Source organism: Eleginops maclovinus, chromosome 4, assembly GCF_036324505.1.
Source record: "Eleginops maclovinus isolate JMC-PN-2008 ecotype Puerto Natales chromosome 4, JC_Emac_rtc_rv5, whole genome shotgun sequence".
NCBI lineage: Eukaryota > Metazoa > Chordata > Actinopteri > Perciformes > Eleginopidae > Eleginops > Eleginops maclovinus.
Genome location: NC_086352.1, coordinates 21,913,330 through 21,934,404, shown reverse-complemented (window position 1 = coordinate 21,934,404; position 21,075 = coordinate 21,913,330). Strand labels below are relative to the sequence as shown.

Here is a 21,075-nt window from a genome sequence, read left to right as displayed (position 1 = left end):
AACATATGAGAGGCATTTATCTCAAAAAAAGTTTAATTAGATCATTTTCCAAAATGTTGATCAATTATTTTTGAAAATTAACCTCACCTATTACTCAAACAGGCTTTTAAGCATTTCCGATATCAAGATGTTATAGTTACATAAACATATATTTAAACCCAATAGTTTCTCTGTCATCATGGCTATTTTTACTGTTAACTCTTGAAAACTAGAGTAATGTGCCATTTTAGGACACATCATGTATAGCCTGCTTTTGCCTCCCCTCGACTCCGTTTACATACGCACACGTTTCCCCCCTCAGGCTAAGAGGAAAGGGGCAGGCTCCGTCTCTCATTAACCTACTGGTTGGATAAATCAAAGTGCAGGGCAAGGAGGAAAGCCTCGGCCTCGGACATTCAGATAAGAAGCACAGCGAGCTCATAGCCTACAGCGCAGTGATATATAGATCTGCAGAGGCTAATAGCAAAGTATTGACAGGGAAATGGTGTGCTTATCCTGCTCCTGCATGCCGGGGAGAGGTCCCCAAAGCAGATGGGATACACTTTAGGGAGAGAGAAGCAGGAGGAGGGGGGTGAGAGGATGAGGTAGAACTGTACTGGGACAAATTAGAGTCTTTATTGCTTTATTTCAGCTAATTTGTCTTTGAGTTTGGGTCTACAACCAGACAACAATAGCCTTCAGTTTACTCTGCGTGTACATAGGTGTTTTTGTATATATTTTAATTGTTCTGACTTTTCAGACATTCAGAAGTAACTGTCTGCCTCACATTGGATTTAAAAGTAAACATCTTTAATGGACTTGGATATGCTTTTATAAAAAAGCTTTTGAGGGAATTAAAAGTAAAGATTAATACAAAAAATATGATGAGCAAACTGGACAATATTGAGTCAATTTGCACACAAAAAAAAACCCATCAGCAATTATCGTTACATTTAAGTATTTTTTTGGAATTCATTTGGTTGGTACATGCCAGATTATTAAATCACAAAACACTTCCAGAGGGTCCTGGGTCTTTTATCCTCTCTCCTAATTTTCTAACACTTCCATGTAAATCACTGGAGTTAAATTCTTCTTGCCTGCACACAGAGCTACACGAATGCAAAATACACAGGTTACAGGAGGCAATTCTTTCCTCTGACCAAAAGCCATAGATCAAGATGTAGACCACCCTCCCATTGGTGGAGTCTTTAATGCTGGAGTCAGTAGGTTATCGCTGTGGGACCTGCACCTTGTTCTAAGTGCCCGCTTTTATCATGCACAGCCAATTCTGCCTGTGATGTGGCTGTGGATGCAGGAGATGGGCCCTAATGGAAACACTTCATCAACCTCAGAGAAGATGTACAGAGAAACTGCAACCTCTAATGGCAGATAAAGATGTTGATACTGTTCGGTGAGTGGACCACCAGGGATACTTTGGCTAAAGCCTGAAGTGCACCATGCTCCTCTCAGCTGGCATTCTTTAAGACAGATTCAACAATAGTGGGCCTTTCTGACACACACATACAAAATGTATATGAGCTCAGAGTGCTGCTGTAATTTACACCTTATCCTAGATGAAGTGGAATCAAAGCGTAGTGTCAGTGAATAATCGTGGCTTGGTGTCAACTGGGAATATCACAAAACTGCTGCACGGCCACCATGGGACAGCTAGGCCTAAGGTGATTAAATACATAAATAAATGAATGAGGAATCAATTACTAATTGAGAAATCTGAGTTTGAGCTCCCTTTCACAAAAGCCATAAAATACCTTGCACCAAATGTCAGTTGGTGTGTAAAACCACAGGTGAGAAGTCATGCCTGTCTGTTCATAAAAAATGCTACTTGCCAGTATCTGTACTTTTCTTATTGGGTTCACAATAAGAGTAAAGAAATCTAGTCAACAATTTGGATAACATTTTTTGTTGTGGTGTTAATATTCCTTCGACGATCCAAAATAGTCAGTGGTGGGTCAAGTAATCAGATATTTGGCGCAAGTAAGTAGTAGCAATTAAAGCAAAAAAACCAAAAACAATACTAAAGTGTAAATCTCTGCAGTAAAATGCAAACAAAACCACAAAAGTAATGCAGCCAAATATACTTAAATCAAGTATATTATATTGTTTTTTAAGTTGTTATAATAAATTATTGTTTATAATAATATTTGATGCATTAATGTGTCATTCTGATGTTGCAGCTAGGAAAGGAATAGCTATTAATTAAACTGAAAAATATTGCCAGGTAACTTCACCAAGGGATTTATTCATTTTATCTTAACCTATAATAATACATCGTGCATATTTCGATTTTTGTGTCTGAATCTTCAAAGTTAGATGTCAAATTAGTTACTTTGAATAAAAAGTAGGATATTTGCCTAAACATTTTAGTGGAGAAGAAGTAAAAAGTAGCAGGTAGTAAACACTCACGTTGAGAAGAAGTAACTTGTATTTAAGTAGTTGAGTAAATGACCTTAATTACTGTCCACCACTGAAAAACTTATGTTATTGTAATCTCTGGCATATAATGATTACGCATCTGCATCAACGAGCACCAGGGGTAAAGACAATGCACCGCCCCACTCTGCCAAATGCCTCTGTTCTTCTAAAGGAGAGCACATATGACAGTCTTTACATCTGGACGCCAAGCACTGTACCGAGGCCTGTCTGTGGCCATGATTACCCACTTGACATCTTTATAGCGGCATGGCAGACATCCTCTTCAACAAAGCTAGAGAGAGGAATGGAGAATGCCAAAGTGGCCCCCCAGTGCTGGTGTGGGACATCAGAGTTTTGTGTTGAAATAATTAGCCTGTTTAGCTGCCATCTGGGCTCTGGTAGCTGGCGTGTGGCACGAGCCAGGTGCTTCATGGGTAATACCACAGAGAGACATACAGCAGATGCTCATGGATAGAGCTGCCCACCTTGGCACAGATCTGGAATCAGCTAAAGCCTTTACAAATCTCAAGTAAAACCACAAGGGGGAGTAGAGACAGGACTGGTTTGTGGACAGTTTCTTGAAGCACGCCCATTTAAAGAGTTTAGAGCAATTACAATAATTAGACCAGTGCGCTGAAGCCTGCACGGAGCAACATGTAAACTTTACGATTCAGTTAAGAAGAACTCAGCAACTTCACAATTTAAACCGGCTGACTATCTACAGTATGTTAGTGCATTCTGCTTACAATTCAATCAGGGATATCCACCCTCGACATAAAACACAAGCAAAACAAAACAAATAATCACCCCTCTTATCTTTGCAAAGCAGGTGCCATTTAATTACTGCCCTGCACTACACAGTTTAAAATCTGAGGTGGTTGAAACACTTTTTGAGCAGTTCAGTAGGCCAGTAACTTGATAAGGCCGCTGGATTTACTCGATGAGGTAGAAAGTTCCTGAGCAAGCAGCAGGCATGTGGTTGTTGTTCCCAGAGGGCTGGGAAACCGTATCTGCCCTGGAGGAGCATCCTCTTTGGTAAGCACTTCTTATCCAGGCCATCACTGCAGGCCGATAGCGGCAGGGTAATATCCAGTAACTGCAGTTTTATGTGGGATCCAATACATGGATCAATCCCTAGGACAGGAGGATTCGCCATTAACCCCTGATATCTCAACCTCTCAGTTCTCTCTTGTTTTTTCTGTCTACTAGTGAATCTTTTGCTCTTTTATAACCGCAGCAGAAACCATTTGCAAGAGGGAAACATTTCTTTATATTACTGTGGAGCAGGAGGGAAGAGCACCAGACTCCTGTGAATTTCCCATTCAAAAAGTTCAATTTTCAATACAGGTAATAGGTCAGAAGTTGTCTTGTATCTCACAAAAAAGTGTAATCATTTAAACTTTAACTTAACATAATATAGCGTGGTGCGGTGAAAACAAACTAAAGTATGTCATGTGCAGAGGTGTGTACGTTCTGTTTGTTTTGGGAGGTTAAACAATGCAGTTTTGTATTTTCCTATCAGGAATATGAATGATATAGCGTGTGTGTTGAGTGTGTACATGTGGAGAAAAACTAGAGAGACAGTTATAAAGAGAGATGGTTGTAGAAGCGAGGAGACTGTGGGTGTGAGAGTTTGTTTGAAACTCCCAATACTTTGGGGAGTATTGCCCCATTTATTGTCCCATGTGACTGAGCAGAGGAAAGATCGACTGAAGCAAAGATTCATAGCTCCTGCAGAGCATTTCTCTCGCTCTCACTGAATATAAATGGATGAACAGTCACTGAAATCGGTCTAACATGCACTGTTGGTCTCAAGTAAATAATGTTACATCCTACAAAATGGGCGTAACACATATTGTTGGGAGTTGACACTTTCATCCCGTCTTGCATGCATACTATTTACAACAAATATGAATTAGAAAAATAAATAATAAAGTGGCATTCAACTTTTTGGGTGAATGACTTGCATCATTTTTGCTCTGATCTCATCACAAAAAGAAAAGAGGGGACTGAGTCTCTTGTGATACAAGGGGGAGAAATCCACTTAACAATTGCCATAAATTCCACAACCGAAATAGCCAGGTGATAAATGATTTACCTAAAGGATCAGTTAGTCATCGAAAGTGGTCAAACTAAATTAACTATGCAGTTTGTGACGCTGGTACTTTGATAACATACACAGATGTCTTTCAGAAATTAATTAAATGAAAAACAAAGGTTTTGATTCTGTTAAAACAAATAATATTGCTTCATGTAATTAATTAAAGCTGGAGATCATTTGAAATGTAAAAAGAAAATTTGCACCCGACACATATTTCACTTTACACACAAGCAGTTAAAGCCTAATGAGAAGTCTGAGAAGTTTCACTTACCTTGAATGTCTTTTTTTGTTTTTGTTTGGGAGGCTCAAGACCCCAGAGTTTGAACGCAGGTGTAGAACAGCCAGGCTCATCCTCTCTTTTTCCATGCAAATGTCAGAGGCCGGGAGGCAGCAAGCCAGCACCGGGCTACATCACAGTAACAAGCATTGGGTGCAGGAAGCCGTCCGGCGGGCAGGCTGCGGTCTGTTGGAGGAGCGTGTCGATGAGCCCGGCAGCAGAGACAGGGGACAGGCACACAGGGAGAAGGACTGAGCCGGAGTGGGCTCTGCTTCGAGGCTTTTTCGCTTCTCCTTCCCTGAATGAAAGCAATCCCTAAGAGTGAATGGGTAATGAGAGACCGGCTCCTGAGATTTTAGCTTTCTTAATCATGTTCATAATTAATTCAAGAACATTGATAATTTCATTACATTCTTTTTGTCTTATCAATAAATGATGTGCCTGCACTTTTGGTCTTGTGTATACGGGAGAGAGGGAGCAAGACAGGGAGAGAGAGGGACAAGAGAAGTAATACTGCACTAAAAGCACAGGATATGGAAAATGATACAAACAGGGAAGTGGTAATTATAATCTTTGACCAAGCCACTGGCAGCACAATATGAAGTCAAGTGGATACAAATAATTAATAAGGCCTCCTGGTGTGTGGGTGTGTGTGTGTGTGTGTGTGTGTGTGTGTGTGTGTGTGTGTGTGTGTGTGTCAGGGTGAGAGTTGGGGGAGGGCTGACAAACGTCTTTGTGAACATTATTTCACCAGCACTGATTTTAGTAGTTCTTAAAAAAACAACACAATACAAGTATTTAACACTCTTTACTGACATGATGTTATACACACTCACCTTTAAACAGAGGGTGTGGAGGATGCCTGTCTTATAATGCCCTTCAGATCCAGTAAGGGCTCAGGTTTCAGGAACATTAGTACAGCAGTTTTTAAAAGACCACTCTCCTCCCTCCACTCTCTCCTCTCCACGTCCCCTCTGTCAGGTCAAGAAAAGAAAAGGATGAGAATAATTTTCTGTCTAGTGGCATATACAGTTTCCAGATATTTTGGCAGCAGAAATAATGGCATTTTATGAATGTTTAATAGTTCATCTTCAGAATATTCAATAACCCTTCACCTCTGCGCATGCTGATATAGATTATGTGCTTTATCAATCGAACTTTCTCTTCAAAACTGAGCTGGAAATAGAATGAGAAGGAGGGCACAGGGAGGGAAAAGGGCTGTAATGGATATCTCTGTTTCCTAAAATTACTGAGGATGATGGAGTCTGAGGAAGGCTCTGAATCATCGGCTTCTCTTTTGCCCCAAAACAAGACAAGTAGACGGATGTCTTTGAGCAGCGTTATCCGACAGTGAGTGATTGAGCGTCCCGTCAAAGGCCTAATCTGCTACCAGAATAGTGGAGTAGGCTGTTTATTCGGATCAGACTTTCTTGATATACAATCATTAATCTATTGCAAAACAGGTGTTTAAAGCAGCAATGTGACATGTGTTGTGGGACTTTCTCACCGAACATCGTAGCTTCAATTACCATAAAGCCGTCATAGATATAACTGCAGGATTTCATTTGTGTCTACAAATAATTGGTTGGAGAGTTCTTGCGTGAAATCAGGGTAATTTGACCATTAGAGAAGTGCTGTGGCACTATTGCAAGGCTATTTGATTTCGGTCACTTTATAATGGATTTCTAGCTCGTGACACACTATAATACAGATTGGTAAAGCTATATGAGGCATTAGAGATTCAAGTACTTTATGTCCTATTTATTCCTTATGTGCCACAGGCCCCGTGTCTTGAGATATGACCAGCTCAACACAAGAAACCTTTAATAAAATAAAAAGTAAAGAGGGGAAAATAGAGATTTACAGCTGGCCATTTTGACAGTAGACTTGATATAAGGTGTTCATAACAAGTTTTGCATTTTATTCCTGGTCCCCTCACACACATTTTAATCATATTTTATGTGATCTATGTATGCAGCACTCATCCCCTCTCTGTCACCCAACCTCTCCAATGTGTCCCTCTTAAACAGATTGCTACAATACTTGTAATGATGGTCCTTCCCAGCTGTGCTGCAGGAGAGGGGAAGGGAGCAGCAGGCTATAGTATTACCATAATACCCGCTCCCCCCCCTCCACCGTCCCAAGGGCCCATGTGGGGTTGCATGGGGATGTGGGGTAACTCTGCTGTGGAGGGGACTCAACTGGCTGCCGGTCCTGCACGCTGTGTGTGTGTGTGTGTGTGTGTGTGTGTGTGTGTGTGTGTGTGTGTGTGTGTGTGTGTGTGTGTGTGTGTGTGTGTGTGTGTGTGTGTGTGTGTGTGTGACAGGGCTGAACATGCCTGTGGGCGATGTAATAAAAGCGCCACACACTGCTGGTAGTGATGGTGGCACTGCTGCTGCTGCTGTAGCTGCAGAAGAGGGGATAAATATAAACCAGGCCCGCATCAAGGAGACGGCCCTCCAGTCACAGCCTGACTTACATCCTAATAATTAGGCCCCTTTCCAATAAAACAAGGATTTGTAGCCATGCATCTATTTTACTTGTGTTTGCTGCTGCAGTGGGAGAGATGCATGATGTGCTGCAGTCTCTGGATGAAGCTGAGGCTTTGGGAGGATTTAATTTCAGCAGGATTCTAAAGTGATCAGAAACATTTCGTCAGATTTTCCTCTTCACATTCAAATTTCAGAAGACTTTTTTCTCTTATCAGCACTTTTCGGAAATAACCTTTACACTCTAAAAAATGTATTTCCATATTACATAATCTTTCTATTAAAATCCTTATGATAAAATCCAAATCACGTAAAGGTATTTCCAGTTGATGCACCTGTTTGAAGCATTTACATTCTGCGGTTTTCAAGCACACGTGCAGGCACACTCTCTGATTGTAGCTGATCAATATAGGAAGCCTGCAGGTTGACACTGCATGTTGTCTTCATCCTTCCAATGTGCAAGTGTACACTCTCACAACAGCACCTCTTTGTCTGTGTTGTTCTCTTTTGTCTCAAATACACTATTGGATAATCATTACCTATGCATTTTAGAAGAAAATAGGTGATAAAATGTGAAAATCATACATAGTGTGTTTTTATTATGAGCCAATTCCAAGAGAACTTGTTAGCCATGATACTAATATCGGGGGGATTTTGTCCACCCCCATGGTTGGTGGACAAAAAAAGGTACATGTTGCACGCTGAAAGCAATACTTCAAAGTGATTTCCCATATTTAGTCCCACCTCTGGCTAACGGACTGTAATTTCATTCCTATTACCTGTATATCACATTAATGAGTGTTTGAGAACTTCTAAAGAAAGCACACTGGGGAAGACAGCGAAAAGAAAGGTAGAGAGAGCGAGAAGGGGGGATTTCAGTCCAGGCGGGGGGTATCAGGCTAATTAAAGCGAGCATTTGTCAGAGATTAAGCCTTAAACAGAAAGGTCATCTGAGCACCAGAGCGCACTGTTTCGCTGCTGTTCTCTTAGGGCAGTCTAAACCTTTCCATGCTAAATGGTAAAGATGCTATTTGCCAGAGTTGGGGGAGGGGATCCAGACCCCGACCAGTGGTTAGACTGACACTCGGGTCATTGGTTCTTCACTGTCCATTACACATACTGGTCAAAATCTGGCAATCGGTGTCATTTAGGGATGAAAAATAAGTGCTCGAACAAGATCAATAGATGCAGCCGTCTGTAGCAGCTGTGATTAATTGACTGTCACCAATTAATGGCCAGCCTGTTGCAAAGCAATGCAATCTTAGCGGGACAATGGGACATTTTGAAAATGGGTTTTTCTTTCACTTCAGTCTGTTATTGGCTATTCTAGAGTTTCCCATAACAAATTCATGTTCCCACTTGGATACAATTTGCAGGTTTACTATGGCATACTACAACAACACCCTGCATGTCAGGTGCTCTTTGAAGTCATTTATGATATTGAGACAAATATGGACTCGAATAAGAGCTTGTGCTGCAAACACACCCACAGAGTTGTTGTTTTTTTAGTTCAATCAAAATCGGTTACTAAAAATATTTTGATATTTTGATGTATGTATACCTGCAGTTTCAAAGGTCTGCATAATAAACTCTCATTATACAGCGATACAGAAGTTACATCAAATATTGTTTTGCAAATTAATACCATATGCTTAACTAAACCATTTTAAAATCATGTCATTTCCCTTGGAACATTTCATAAATACAGAAGTTGCTCTGAAGAATGAATGAGAACAAGTGCTGCCCGGTAATGCATATCATATTATGTTGAAAACAACAAAACAAGTACCGGTCACGTTTTAAATTGGCATCAGTGTACAAGCTTTTTTACAAGCCAGTCAATTGTAATCATATTAGATCCTGAAAAGATGTCCTGGACTGAAATACAATGAAGCACAGGACATGTTGCTTTCGATATGAGTAATGGCTCTCAAGGGCTAAACTGTGGTGGAGATGTAATTTGAAATATTTGTAGTAGAAATTATGCTAATATTAGTTCACTCTCTATCATTATTTATAAATTAGATCGTTTACCTGAGTTGAAAGCTTGCTAAATATTACATTGCAATCTTCATTATGGGCAGGTTTCAAATGGATGCATGTGCTTAACAGTGAGGAATTGACATTGTGCAGTTCTTTCATGTTTTGATGTTTTTGTATTTGATATTGCAATGAAATATAAAGTACAGTCCTCAGGATTTGCTATGATGTATCAATAATAAAAATAATAATAAACAATAAATATGAGAAACTAAAATAACATTGGTATGTATTATTGGGAGCATAATGACCTATAGCAACATGTTTGTTTCTAAGTCTGAGTGCTTAAAGTTTTGCCAGAACTTTACTGTGTAAAAATGAGTTTACTTGAAAAACATTATTTTTGTTTACAAGCTAATTTTATCCCAAATAGAAGGCATTTGTATACGGCTGTAGCCTATATCTGCAAGTATAATTTTAATGTATTCTTAACCACATTAAACCTTAGGAAAGTCTTTCAGGACTATATTCCCAGTTGCACTTTTAACATTTACTTTCCAGTAAAATCCATGAGATGCAAACCCCACTTTAATCTCAGCATCCCTCTGGATGACTTGTAGCTTTATAGACTTTTATGGAAAACACAGCTGTCTTTCCCTTCACACTTTAAAAAAGGGACCTTTGCTTTGGCTGCATGCTATATTATGTACAACTTTTGCTCTTACCTTTAATATTCAGTAACATAACATCTGCTCTATATTTAAAATTGCGCATCTTTCCTATGCTTAGGATTATTTGAGGTTAAATCAAATGGATGCATCTTTTATATAGTCTGGAGTAAATTATTGTTGATGTTATCTATTTGAAAGTGTTGGCACAAATAAGTCTGATTTTGTTGGGAGCCACACACGGGATCAGGCCTTTATCATATAATAATTACATTAATATAGGATTTGCCAATGGTAGCCTATTGTTTGCTCATCTAGGTCATATAAAGGCATCAGTAAGATATTGAGACTCCTGGATTAACCAGTTGAATTACATTAACTATCATGTAAAGTTCCTAAAGTTAGTGCAGCTTTCTTATTTTGTTCGTTACTTCTGAGACCAAACTTATAACATTTATTATAAAAATAACCAAAAGATTATGTCTTCAAATGTACAGCCCAATCACTGTTTTAACATTAAGACTAGACTGACTTTAAATTACTACATAAAGGCCAAGTAGCAATTAATGGGAGTCAATTCATAAACCAACCTTTTTACATAAAGAACTCCTTGTCTATGATTGAGTAAAGTGATGACCCCTGACAGTGACTTCAGATATTTCACATTATATTCAATACATAGTGGAAGTACAAAGTAAATGATCTCAGAAAGTGTAAGAAACGTGTGTAAACCATGTGATTTGGATACATAAATCAGTATTTCTGGTAAACATTGCATCGAGTTGTCTTACACCATTAAAATTGAAGACCTTGAGACAACAGACTAATTAACTCTTCTAATTTCTAATCAGCAAAACCAACATTTTACAAGATAAAAAGACAGGTAATGAGTAGATCAAAACAGAACTAAATGAGAATTGGACTTACATGCATCAGGTGGCTAGATGTACGATTCCAAATACTGTTGCCCTCTGTTAATGTTAAAACTGTCTTTTTTATGCTGAAACATTAGCCATAACATCTTAAAGGTTCGCATTATGGAGCAGGAACGTTTTTTGACTGCACAAATGTTGGTAGGATATTTCTTCCTGGACTTTTTACCCGATGAGCACTTTGGAACACTACACAGGTGTAGCTATAGCATTTATTATGCTAACTTTTAGCTATGGGTTTAAATATTCGTGAATGTACCGCCTTTTAGCCCTTTTGGCTTTCCGTAGTTCCGCGCCTCGCGCGCTGTGAAGCGGGTAATGGTGGGACGGGTGAACACTTGTATTTTCCCGGGGAGAGTTTGTTGTGTGTGCAGGGGGTATTCTTTCTGAAATCATGTCTGTGAACTTTCAGACATCGACACTTTCACTGACTCTGCCGATTTCCTGCCAGATATGCCTCGGAAAGGTAACTGCCGCCCCGTTTTCAAACGGTTTACGTCCGTTATCCGTACACAAAGATTCTGTGTTGACAAGGATTCCAGTGCTGCTTTAGTAACCGTGTAGTGGTTTCGTTAAGTTACCCGTTTAACGTAACTAACGCTACACCTTCGTGCAGCTAACAAAAGCCAATGTTAACAGGATTAGCTCGAACTGTTTCCTAGCCTTGTACCATGTACCCTTCCTTATTGCCAAACTTGGCTCGTATTCTGCTCGTGTTTCAGGTCAAGCAGCCGGTAATTTGTGCCAACCACCACGTGTTCTGTTCCTCCTGCATGGAAATGTGGTTAAAGAAAGCTAGCCAGTGTCCCAGCTGCAGAGTCCCTATCACAGCTGAGAACCCATGTAGAGAAATCATCGGTGAGTAGCTTCATGCAAAAACAGACTGAAAGCAGGAGATGAGAGGTAAAGTGAAGGTTCATGTGCCTGCAGCATTTCACTGCTGAGTCACCGTGATATCGCAAAACATGTTGTTAAAGTTGCATTTAAATTCAGGCTGTCAGTCAATACTTCAACAAATGCTCGGTTATTGGGTTATCAGTTAAATTAATATTTAGTTATTTACACATTAACAGTGGTTTGGATAGCGCATACTTTCAACATGTATCATAGAATACTTGATAGTGGCATTGCAGTGTAGCCATCTTCAGATTTATTTAGTCTAAAAACCACATCCACATTGACAGCAACGAGTGCCAGTCAGGTTCCATTTGCTAGATTGTTGTTTGGAAATGGGGAAGTCAGGAGAACTGATATATGGGTGCCAAGTGAATAGCAACATTCTGAAAATGAATTGTACTCCTTTTGGTAATGACTACTAGGTTTCTTTGTTTGCTTACCTACATTCAGTTGACTTTCATGTTCTTGCATGCAGTGATTTTTATCCGATGACTTTGATGGAATTGTTTTTAATTGGATTTATTTATTTTTTAAGAAAGGTGACTCTTGGATACTCATATCTTGCTGGCAAACAAGATTAAAAATGGAACTGCTTTAAGGCACTTTTTTATCTGTTTTATCGGCTTCTAGTTTTTGTGATAGGGTAGGCTAACGACAATCAAGTTTATTGCCAAGTACTTTTACACATACAAGGAATTTGATTTGGTGTCTGGTGGTGCGAACATAAACAATCTAAGAAACTAAGCTGTAAAATATACAGATAATAAAAAAAGTATCTTTAATAAACTATTTAGCGTAAAAAAAGAAAATGTATTTACATTTAAATGTACAAAGAGATTTAAAACCTAAAAAAAAGACTACGCTGATATTAATAATACTCTCATCCAACGCTGGGTTAGACAGCCAACAAACATACTTCCTAAAATGCAAAATAATGTGAGCTAGGCCTAAGCAAAGGCAACAGGGTTTGGGGCATCTCTACACCAATATGATATATATTTCACTTTCATCAAAGCTGAAAGAATTGGTAACATGACTATAATATGCATTTTGTCTGTACTCATGTGATTCTGTTATAGGAGGCACAAATGAGAGTGAACACAACGACAGTACTTCCATCAGAAAATGTCTGAGAAAAACCAGAGGAGAACTGCTTTTGCGGGAGTATGAGGTATGGGGTTATAATTCCGTGTATTATTTTTACAGCTATGCTCTTAAATGAGCTTAAACAGACTTATCAAAGGGTTTATCTAAACCGCAACCACCACCCACTGGTGCGTATTGGCTAATTTATTCATCATTTAATAAAGATGGACAGTTTCTATTAAATCAATTCAATAATATTTCAAGTTGACAAAACTACCACAGTGATGTGTTTTGTTCTTGAACAGTTTTTGTTACACAATTGTATTTTCTATCAGGAGGAAATTGATGGACTCTACAGAGAGAACGAGGAGCTGAAGACAAAAAGTCAAAGTCTGGAGTCACAACTGAAGACCGCTTTGGATCCCTGCAGCATTAAAACAGTGCAGATAGATGACAAAAAAGTTGAGCCCTATGTTCTGGAAGAGTGGACCAACAAGCTGCGAGCTGCCACTGATGTTTGTGATAAAGTAAAGCAGGACATGGATAAACTGAAGGAGGTATGTGAACTATAATATTCCATATTTATTAATCCATGTGGTTGTCATTCTGCTTCATCATGTTGTATGCAGGAAATATAGACACATAATCAATGTTATACACAATAACATCTTTTAATAGAAACACTGAAAAAAAGATAAGCCTACCTGATGCTTCTATATGTTGTATACATACCTTATTTGTTGTGGAATCCTTTTTAACATAGTGCAAATGTGTTACTTTACTACCCTCAGGCAAATAAGGCATTGCGGTTTCAAAACCTCGACCTTGTGCAAGAGAATATGAGATTGAAAGCAGAGGTTGTGAGCAGGTCTCCTCAGAAGTAAGTATCTTTTTGGTTTCCATGATACTTAAATGCTTTAAACTTTGTGTTTATAATTATTGACTTTGAATCAATTTAAGTTCAGTTTCTCCAGCTAAAATTGGTTATACCTGTATGATTTTATTGTCACTGTATCAAATAAAAAAGAAATCACAGGGCACTTTCTATTCTGATTTACAAAGACCATCTTTGATTTACATTTTGATTTTTCTTTCTTTACAATGAAATGTGTTGCTAAGTTTCATTTGCTTTGTGACACAAAGCTAAATGTTTTGGGGAATTTTCTTTCATTATAATCCTTGAACAATTTGAAGACACAAAGTAATCTGTCCCCAGGTTTGGTCGTTATACAGTGGCAGCACTGGAAGCTAAAATCCAGCAGCATGAGCGGGATGTGGACCACTTGACGAAGGCTCTGGAGCGCAGCGACCAGTACATCGAAGACCTGGAGTCTCGAGTCGGAATATCTGAGAAGACGTGTCTTGAAGGGCAGGATAGGAGTGGGAACAGTGAGGCTGAGTCAGACACTGTGACACAGCAACACAAAATCAACATGATGATGAGAAGCTTGAGTGACAATGAGAGAGAGTCCATCTGCAGCAATCCAGTGGCAGAAGGTTTAACACTTTCTAGAAATCCCACCTCAATGTTCATGCCCTCTGCAGATTACAAAGAGCTTAAAAAGAGTCTGACAAGAGACCAGAAAAACGACCTGGACTTGAAAAGCACCTCTTCTGAACTTTTGCCCACCACTCCGTCCTCGGCATTCCGCTCCCTGACTCTGAGAAGCCCTGGCGTCCGGGAAAAGAAAGTGGCATTCAAACCTGCGTCTTATCTGAGGAGGCTGGATTTTGAAGAACTGCCAAGTCCTGGCAAGAGTGGCAGCACTATGGAGAACCAATTTAACAGCCTCGACAAATTACCCACAAGTACTGACATTGAACCCTCAAAGTCTGTCTTCTGGAGCGGCTGGCAGGGCTCTAAATCTAACGACGTGTCATCTCCAAGTTTAGAAAGCTCAGCTTTGGGAGCCACTTCCAGTACTCTGGTAAGTGATGAGCCAAAGGGTTTTGAGACGTACAGCGAGTCCTCCATGGACGCAGCTTACCTGGACAAAATCTCAGAGTTGGACTGCATGATGTTGGATGGAGAGAGCTCCAGCAGCCGAGGATCACAGCACTCATTGGCTCCCTCCCCTCCCGCAGACTTGGACAACACCCTCGTCCCAGAACCAAAACCCAGCTCTGATGTCTCCTCAAGCCATGGTGGCAAACCTGCGGTACAGTGTGACCAGAAGAATTCCCCACCACATAACATGGATGGGACCTTGAATGACAAAGAGGATTTACAAGGCATTGCAGAGGAGAGCTTTGCTGCACTGGATTCCTGTAGGGAGAGCGACGCCAATGTTCCTGACAGTACGGGGCATGGAGGGCCCTCTCAAACTGACGAGCTGTCATTTGATTTGCTGTTTGATTCGCTGGAAGACAGTAAGGCCGTTCCCTCTGGCTCTCTCAGTTCAGCAAGCCAAGACCATGACCATCTTAACCCCACCTCCTCCTCCAGCTGCATGAGTAAACCTGTGAACACAAGAGACAGACACGCACTCAATATCACCCAGCCAACCAAGAGGAAGTCTCACAGTCCCTTTAACTCGAGCAGTCCCACAAAACTTTCTAAGCTCATGTAAAAGGTAAAACCAGAACCTGTGTGTGTTGTCAGGCTTCACATCCATGCACAGCTAGAAACAATAAGTCCACTGTGGTGCTGCAGAATAAATACCTGAATATGATCCTCTGGTGTAGGTTTTGGTCATTTTGTCTGTTGCTATTTATAGGAATTAGAACAAAAATAATTCAGATTGGTCAGTTTTGTAGTCTACTTTTAGGTCTGTGACAGGTAAATACTTATTAGGTCAACCTGTACAATCTGTCTGTTAATCTGACAAACACCTCTGTTGTTTGTTATACTGTAGTGCACCAGTTTTGCGACCAAGACATTTTTCAATCATGTTCAGCTTAGCGGTGTTTGTCAGTTTAGTAAACGTGGTAATTATGTTTTACATGCAATACTGAAGACTGATATTTTGAAATAAATATTACAATGTAAGAGTGTATGAGGAAATAAATTAGTAACACAAGGAGAGACTGTCTGAAACATTATTTTGTTTTGTTTGTTTTTCTGCATCATTTTCCGTGATCACAGGCTACAGGCCACTTGTAACTCAGTCTTGATGGATTTACATGGGCTTTATTCGCTAGAATTTAAGAGTAAGTTTTATTATTGTGATTTCTGGTGGCATTTGGGATTAATATTTATGGGACTTTTTTTAATTTATTTTTTGGTGTTAGTTTTTTGATTATTTGAATGATGTGAAATGGTAACCTGAATCACCTATTACAAGTGAGAAACGCATAGCCTGTTCATGCCGATTAAAGCGTGTTGTAGCCTATAACAACAAACATTAGAGACCTCACACGCAAAGTAATTCCATTGTAGCAGAATGGCCTTATTTATTATGCAAATTTAACGATATCATGTATATTTCACATACCTCTAATCGCTGCATGAAATTTTAATTGGGTAACCGTTGAGGTTTGAATAAATGAAGTGTTAATTCATTGGGATTAATTAATTAAGGTAAAGACTGTGTACAAGGTTACGCTGATGTATTAAATCAATTTGTTGAGTGCTCATCTGGCGATGATGGGCTTTAATGATAAGACGGCAGTCTCATTACTGCCAAGGGTTAAGATGAGACAGGCGGGACACTGGACTGAGAACACCCTGCTGACAAAGCGCGTCTCCCATACATTTGCAGTTCAGGAATTGGTGTGAAGAAACTGAAATTCATTCATAAATAAAATACCTACTATGTTACAATATATATTCTGCGATTTGCACTGATGTAGACTTTATTGCATTTTCGAAATCAGAGAAATAAAAAAACATGGAAATTGCATGCCAACTTAATTCCACAGCCTATGGTTCCTGGCCTCTAAGTAAAGAAAAAGGTGTCTGGATGGAGTGGAGAGAGCCCTTTAAAAACGCACGCGTCTAGTCTCCAGATGTTACAGCCTGCCCTGTGAGCAGTTTTTATCTGTCAGCCTGTTCACTGCTCTGCCAGTTTATGTCTCGCGAGAGCAGCCGAGCACGGGCTTGACGAGATCTGAGGCGCTCAGGTGTAAGAGCCTCTCTCATCCCGGCAGTGGGAAACAGTAGACAGATAAGTGCGTCTGAGAGACTGCAGGCATCTCTGTGATCTTCAGGCTCAAGGCTGCACTCGGCGCACAACACAGCGAACTACACTGCATCATTACTGGATAGGCAAAGGACCACTGTGTATCTATGACTATTTTCCTGCTCTTGTAGCAGCTTTTCCCCCTTCTTCCCGTGCACTTTAATTGGAGAAGCTCGCCAAGATGATGTCCATGAACAGCAAACAACCGCACTTCGCCATGCATCCGTCTTTACCCGAGCACAAGTACACCACTTTGCATTCCAGCTCGGAAGCTATAAGGAGAGCCTGTCTACACACTCCTCAGGTAAATAATACCCAACAAAAACTTCGTCCTTTTTGCTATCTAAAGTGCATGCAACGCTGATCGCTGTCTGTGCGTAATAAGAGGCGCTCCAAGGCACATTCTGCCAAGACGCACACTTAATGTTTTGTTCATGTAATCCGGGGCAATCACTCGAAGAGTCTTCTTTTTGAAAGGATGCTTACGCAAAGCTCGGCTTTAATGTTTTTGTATAAATGTGTATTTGCCGCTTCAAAGGGAATACTCCGGTTGTGTTGTGTCGCCAAAAGTCCCGACTGACATCCATTTTAAATGTTTTTCTTTTAGCTGACGTCTTCCCTTTTTTCTCCTTGTCTTTTTGTTTTTTCCCAAGCAATTTTCAACCACTTTATTCTCCTCTTGATCTTAATTTCCCCCTTGCAGCTGCAGAATAACATCTTTGCGAGCCTGGATGAGACCCTGCTGGCCCGGGCTGAGGCTTTGGCGGCCGTGGATATCGCGGTGTCCCAGGGCAAGACGCACCCGTTCAAGCCCGACGCCACCTACCACACGATGAGCACGGTGCCATGCTCGTCTACATCCACGGTGCCACTGGCCCACCATCACCACCACCATCATCACCACCACCATCCAAACTTGGAGCCACAGGACATCATGGACCACATCTCCTCGCCATCCCTCTCTCTGATGTCCGGGGCGCACGACGGGTCCGGAGGAGGTGGCGGTGGAGGCGGCGGAGGTGGTGGCGGCGGAGGGCTCATCTCCACCTCCTCTGCCCATCCGCACTCTCACATGCACGGCTTGAGCCACCTCTCCCACCAGGCTATGAGCATGAACTCGCCTCTCACCCACCACGGGCTCTTACCGGGCCATCACGGAGGGGGTCAAGGCTGCCCAGGACTCACTAACGCCGGACTGCCCTCCATCAATGACTCGGACACAGACCCAAGGGAGCTGGAGGCTTTTGCGGAGCGCTTCAAGCAGCGAAGGATCAAACTGGGGGTGACCCAGGCGGACGTGGGAGGCGCTCTGGCTAATCTCAAAATCCCCGGCGTGGGATCACTGAGCCAAAGTACAATTTGTCGATTCGAGTCGTTAACTCTGTCCCACAACAACATGATTGCTCTCAAACCTATCCTCCAGGCTTGGCTCGAGGAGGCCGAGGGGGCCCAGAGGGAGAAAATGAGCAAACCTGACATTTTCAACGGAGGGGAAAAGAAACGCAAGAGGACCTCGATAGCGGCCCCGGAAAAGAGGTCTTTGGAGGCTTACTTCGCCGTACAGCCTCGACCGTCGTCCGAGAAAATAGCAGCTATAGCAGAAAAGTTGGACCTGAAAAAAAATGTGGTGCGAGTGTGGTTTTGTAACCAAAGACAGAAGCAGAAGAGGTTGAAATTTTCCGCTGCTCACTGATGGGCAAAGAAAAGAAGAAAAAAAAAGTTGTGTGACTGAATTTGGGGACCAAGGGGCACTAAAGACACCATTTTCAGTCTTTTGTGTCCAGCGATTTTACACGTTGGTGCGCAATGGGCTTTAGATACCCATTTTACGAAGCTTCATATATCTTGTTTATTTTCACGTTATTGGTGAATGTGAAGTATGCAAATAACAGATTACACAAGTTTCTCTCAGTTGTTGCGAGGAGAAAGTTTAGCGACGTCAACATTGCCTTTTAAAACATGTGGAAAGAGGTAATTTGCTTGATACTATAGCGAGTTATTTTCTCCGTATAGGCCTATTATTTGAAGTATAGCCATTTACAAATTACCTCATTGATTGTTGAACTGTGTTTTGGTTTGATTTTTGTCGTTGTTGGTATAGAATAATTCATGAATCTGTTCATTTATTCATGTGTTCATTTATTCTCATTTGGAGGCTGCTACAAACTCAAATTTAGTTGCAAAATTTCTATGGTGAACGAAAAAAAAATGTTTAGGCCTGCATGAAATCTTAATTCATGGGCTGCAATTTAGCCTCTATAGGCTATCACATCTAGAGATATATTTATTTTGAATTTGCACAAAAGACCCTTTAGGTTTATAGATCGGAAATGGTTTTGTATATACAGACATCACGTTGTCACTTACCAGAGGAGAGCTCCCGTGTTTTGGAAATAAATTATAGGGTTTATTGACACCACCACAACGAGGAGTGTTAAAAAGTGTTCCAGTGAGCACGAGAGCCGGTCTGTTTTATCAATGAGAGATACAAAAATTAAAGTTTTTTCTCCATGTGTTTCAGTTTGCAGAGCAAACAGACTATGCATTGGAAACAGAATCACTGCGTACAGTAGAGCTGTCTACTGATAAAACCTTCTTATGTGGATGGAGTAAGTCACTGTTAAATGCCTGTTTTCACATTGAGATCACCACGTTGTTTTGTCGTGTTAATTGTTAAGGAAACGTTGTGTAAGTATTATTTTACTTTGTGCACAAGTATGTTTACAAAACTGCGGCGACATGTGCATCATGGAGAATATCCAACTGTCACAACTTCTCCACTCTCCTCTGTTGTTCTCTTACGTTCATTGGTACTGTTCATCCTGTAAGCCAAATTCAACAGGGAGGTGTGTTCCAGCAATCTTCTAATAAATTGAAGAAAGAAAACGATGCCTTTCTGGTTGTGATTTGGCCCACACTGAACAGAATAATTACGGGTTTAATGTGTACTTTGGTTGCATGGTTGAACCTATTATTATGGCCACAACTCGACATAAATTGAGACGTTTATTTTATTAGATGCTAGTTTTGTTTACTTTTTTTATTGCATTTTTAAATTCGATATAAAACGTTCACAAATTGAAAATATGTCTGGACATCTGTAGAGTTGGTCTAATTTCTGATAACTGAATTTGCTTATTTTGGGACGCAAACCATTTCAAATTTAGGAGTCTCTAACGAAAAATTACTGCAGGTGATGAGAAAGGCTTTTTACCTTTAATGCATTTTTGTGCCAAATTCATGTAGACAATGAAAAAATTATGTAATATAATAACACAAACTGAATAATAATAATAACAATAATAATAATAACATTTTCAAATCAGAATACCTTTATCAGTTATATATTGATTGTTGGTTTAAAAGTTACAACAGAACAATATTATTGAACTAATAATTATTATAACAAGAGATCAGGGCAGTTCGAATTTTTAGTTGCTCATCTTTTTGAATTTTTGTACTATAGCCTTAACTACAGCAAAATAGGCTTTTAAATGAAGCATTGATTTGTTTGTCTGGAATTCATAACAATGATAAAGTTACCACCTTTTGCTTTGTTGAAACGGGCCTGACTATCAACATTTAATGAAGTTTAACAGCAGTCTGAATAACTTAGCGAAAGAGAAAGGGAGAAGGAGAGAGACTGAGAGATGAAATTAAAGAAAACATATGTATTTCTTTTAAAAACCGGTAACTGTGTTTCCTCTACCCTGCTGTAAATATTTCGATTATCTCTATTTTTTCACATATTTTCGGTGCTTCCCTTTCTGCTGCATTTATATAATCAGATTTTCTTTTTTAAATGCAGGTAATGCAATATTAATCGCGAAATGCTGATATAAAATGCAAGATTTTCAGACAGCTATCGGGGATTTTCAGGGGATGCAGGCAGATGAACGAAGAGAGAACGCAGCTATTGCTCCTCTTTAGCTTTTGGCTTTTGGCTACACCGACAGAAGAGTGAGACATTCCTTAACGTGAGTAAAATATTTTTTTCTAGTGATTTCTTTCTTACTCATCAATGTTTAGCATAGATATATGTAAACGGATAGCATATTTAGAGCCCATTGTCAATTTTTCTATACTGTATATATATATTTAATTAAGTTATA

The 21,075-nt window shown here is 40.1% G+C and overlaps 2 protein-coding genes and 1 long non-coding RNA gene across 3 annotated transcripts; 2 read left to right on the top strand and 1 right to left on the bottom strand.

Moving 5' to 3' along the window:
* Positions 1 to 4,799: 4,799 nt before the first annotated feature.
* Positions 4,800 to 11,059, bottom strand: LOC134863886 (uncharacterized). Its single transcript, XR_010165728.1, has 3 exons — positions 10,855 to 11,059; positions 5,627 to 5,764; positions 4,800 to 5,105 (listed from the first exon to the last, which is right to left on the bottom strand). It is a non-coding gene; the product is annotated as an uncharacterized LOC134863886 (long non-coding RNA).
* A 67-nt stretch (positions 11,060 to 11,126) lies between these two features.
* obi1 (ORC ubiquitin ligase 1) lies at positions 11,127 to 15,865 on the top strand. The gene is made up of 6 exons (XM_063882641.1): positions 11,127 to 11,325; positions 11,582 to 11,717; positions 12,836 to 12,927; positions 13,178 to 13,399; positions 13,634 to 13,722; positions 14,059 to 15,865. Exons 1-6 carry the CDS (start codon positions 11,254 to 11,256, stop codon positions 15,410 to 15,412), a joined length of 1,965 nt encoding a protein of 654 aa, XP_063738711.1. The 5' UTR covers positions 11,127 to 11,253; the 3' UTR covers positions 15,413 to 15,865.
* Positions 15,866 to 16,967: 1,102 nt separating this feature from the next.
* pou4f1 (POU class 4 homeobox 1) lies at positions 16,968 to 19,604 on the top strand. The gene is made up of 2 exons (XM_063882053.1): positions 16,968 to 17,267; positions 17,667 to 19,604. Exons 1-2 carry the CDS (start codon positions 17,145 to 17,147, stop codon positions 18,654 to 18,656), a joined length of 1,113 nt encoding a protein of 370 aa, XP_063738123.1. The 5' UTR covers positions 16,968 to 17,144; the 3' UTR covers positions 18,657 to 19,604.
* Positions 19,605 to 21,075: the final 1,471 nt, after the last annotated feature.

What these genes read in the sequence shown, in the direction of transcription:
- obi1 (XM_063882641.1), top strand. Translation starts at nt 11,254, where the DNA reads ATGTCTGTGAACTTTCAGACATCGACACTTTCACTGACTCTGCCGATT. An exon ending in GCCAGATATGCCTCGGAAAG is followed by an intron (nt 11,326 to 11,581) that starts GTAACTGCCGCC and finishes CTCGTGTTTCAG; the next exon opens with GTCAAGCAGCCGGTAATTTG. An exon ending in ACATGGATAAACTGAAGGAG is followed by an intron (nt 13,400 to 13,633) that starts GTATGTGAACTA and finishes TACTACCCTCAG; the next exon opens with GCAAATAAGGCATTGCGGTT.
- pou4f1 (XM_063882053.1), top strand. Translation starts at nt 17,145, where the DNA reads ATGATGTCCATGAACAGCAAACAACCGCACTTCGCCATGCATCCGTCT. An exon ending in CCTGTCTACACACTCCTCAG is followed by an intron (nt 17,268 to 17,666) that starts GTAAATAATACC and finishes TCCCCCTTGCAG; the next exon opens with CTGCAGAATAACATCTTTGC.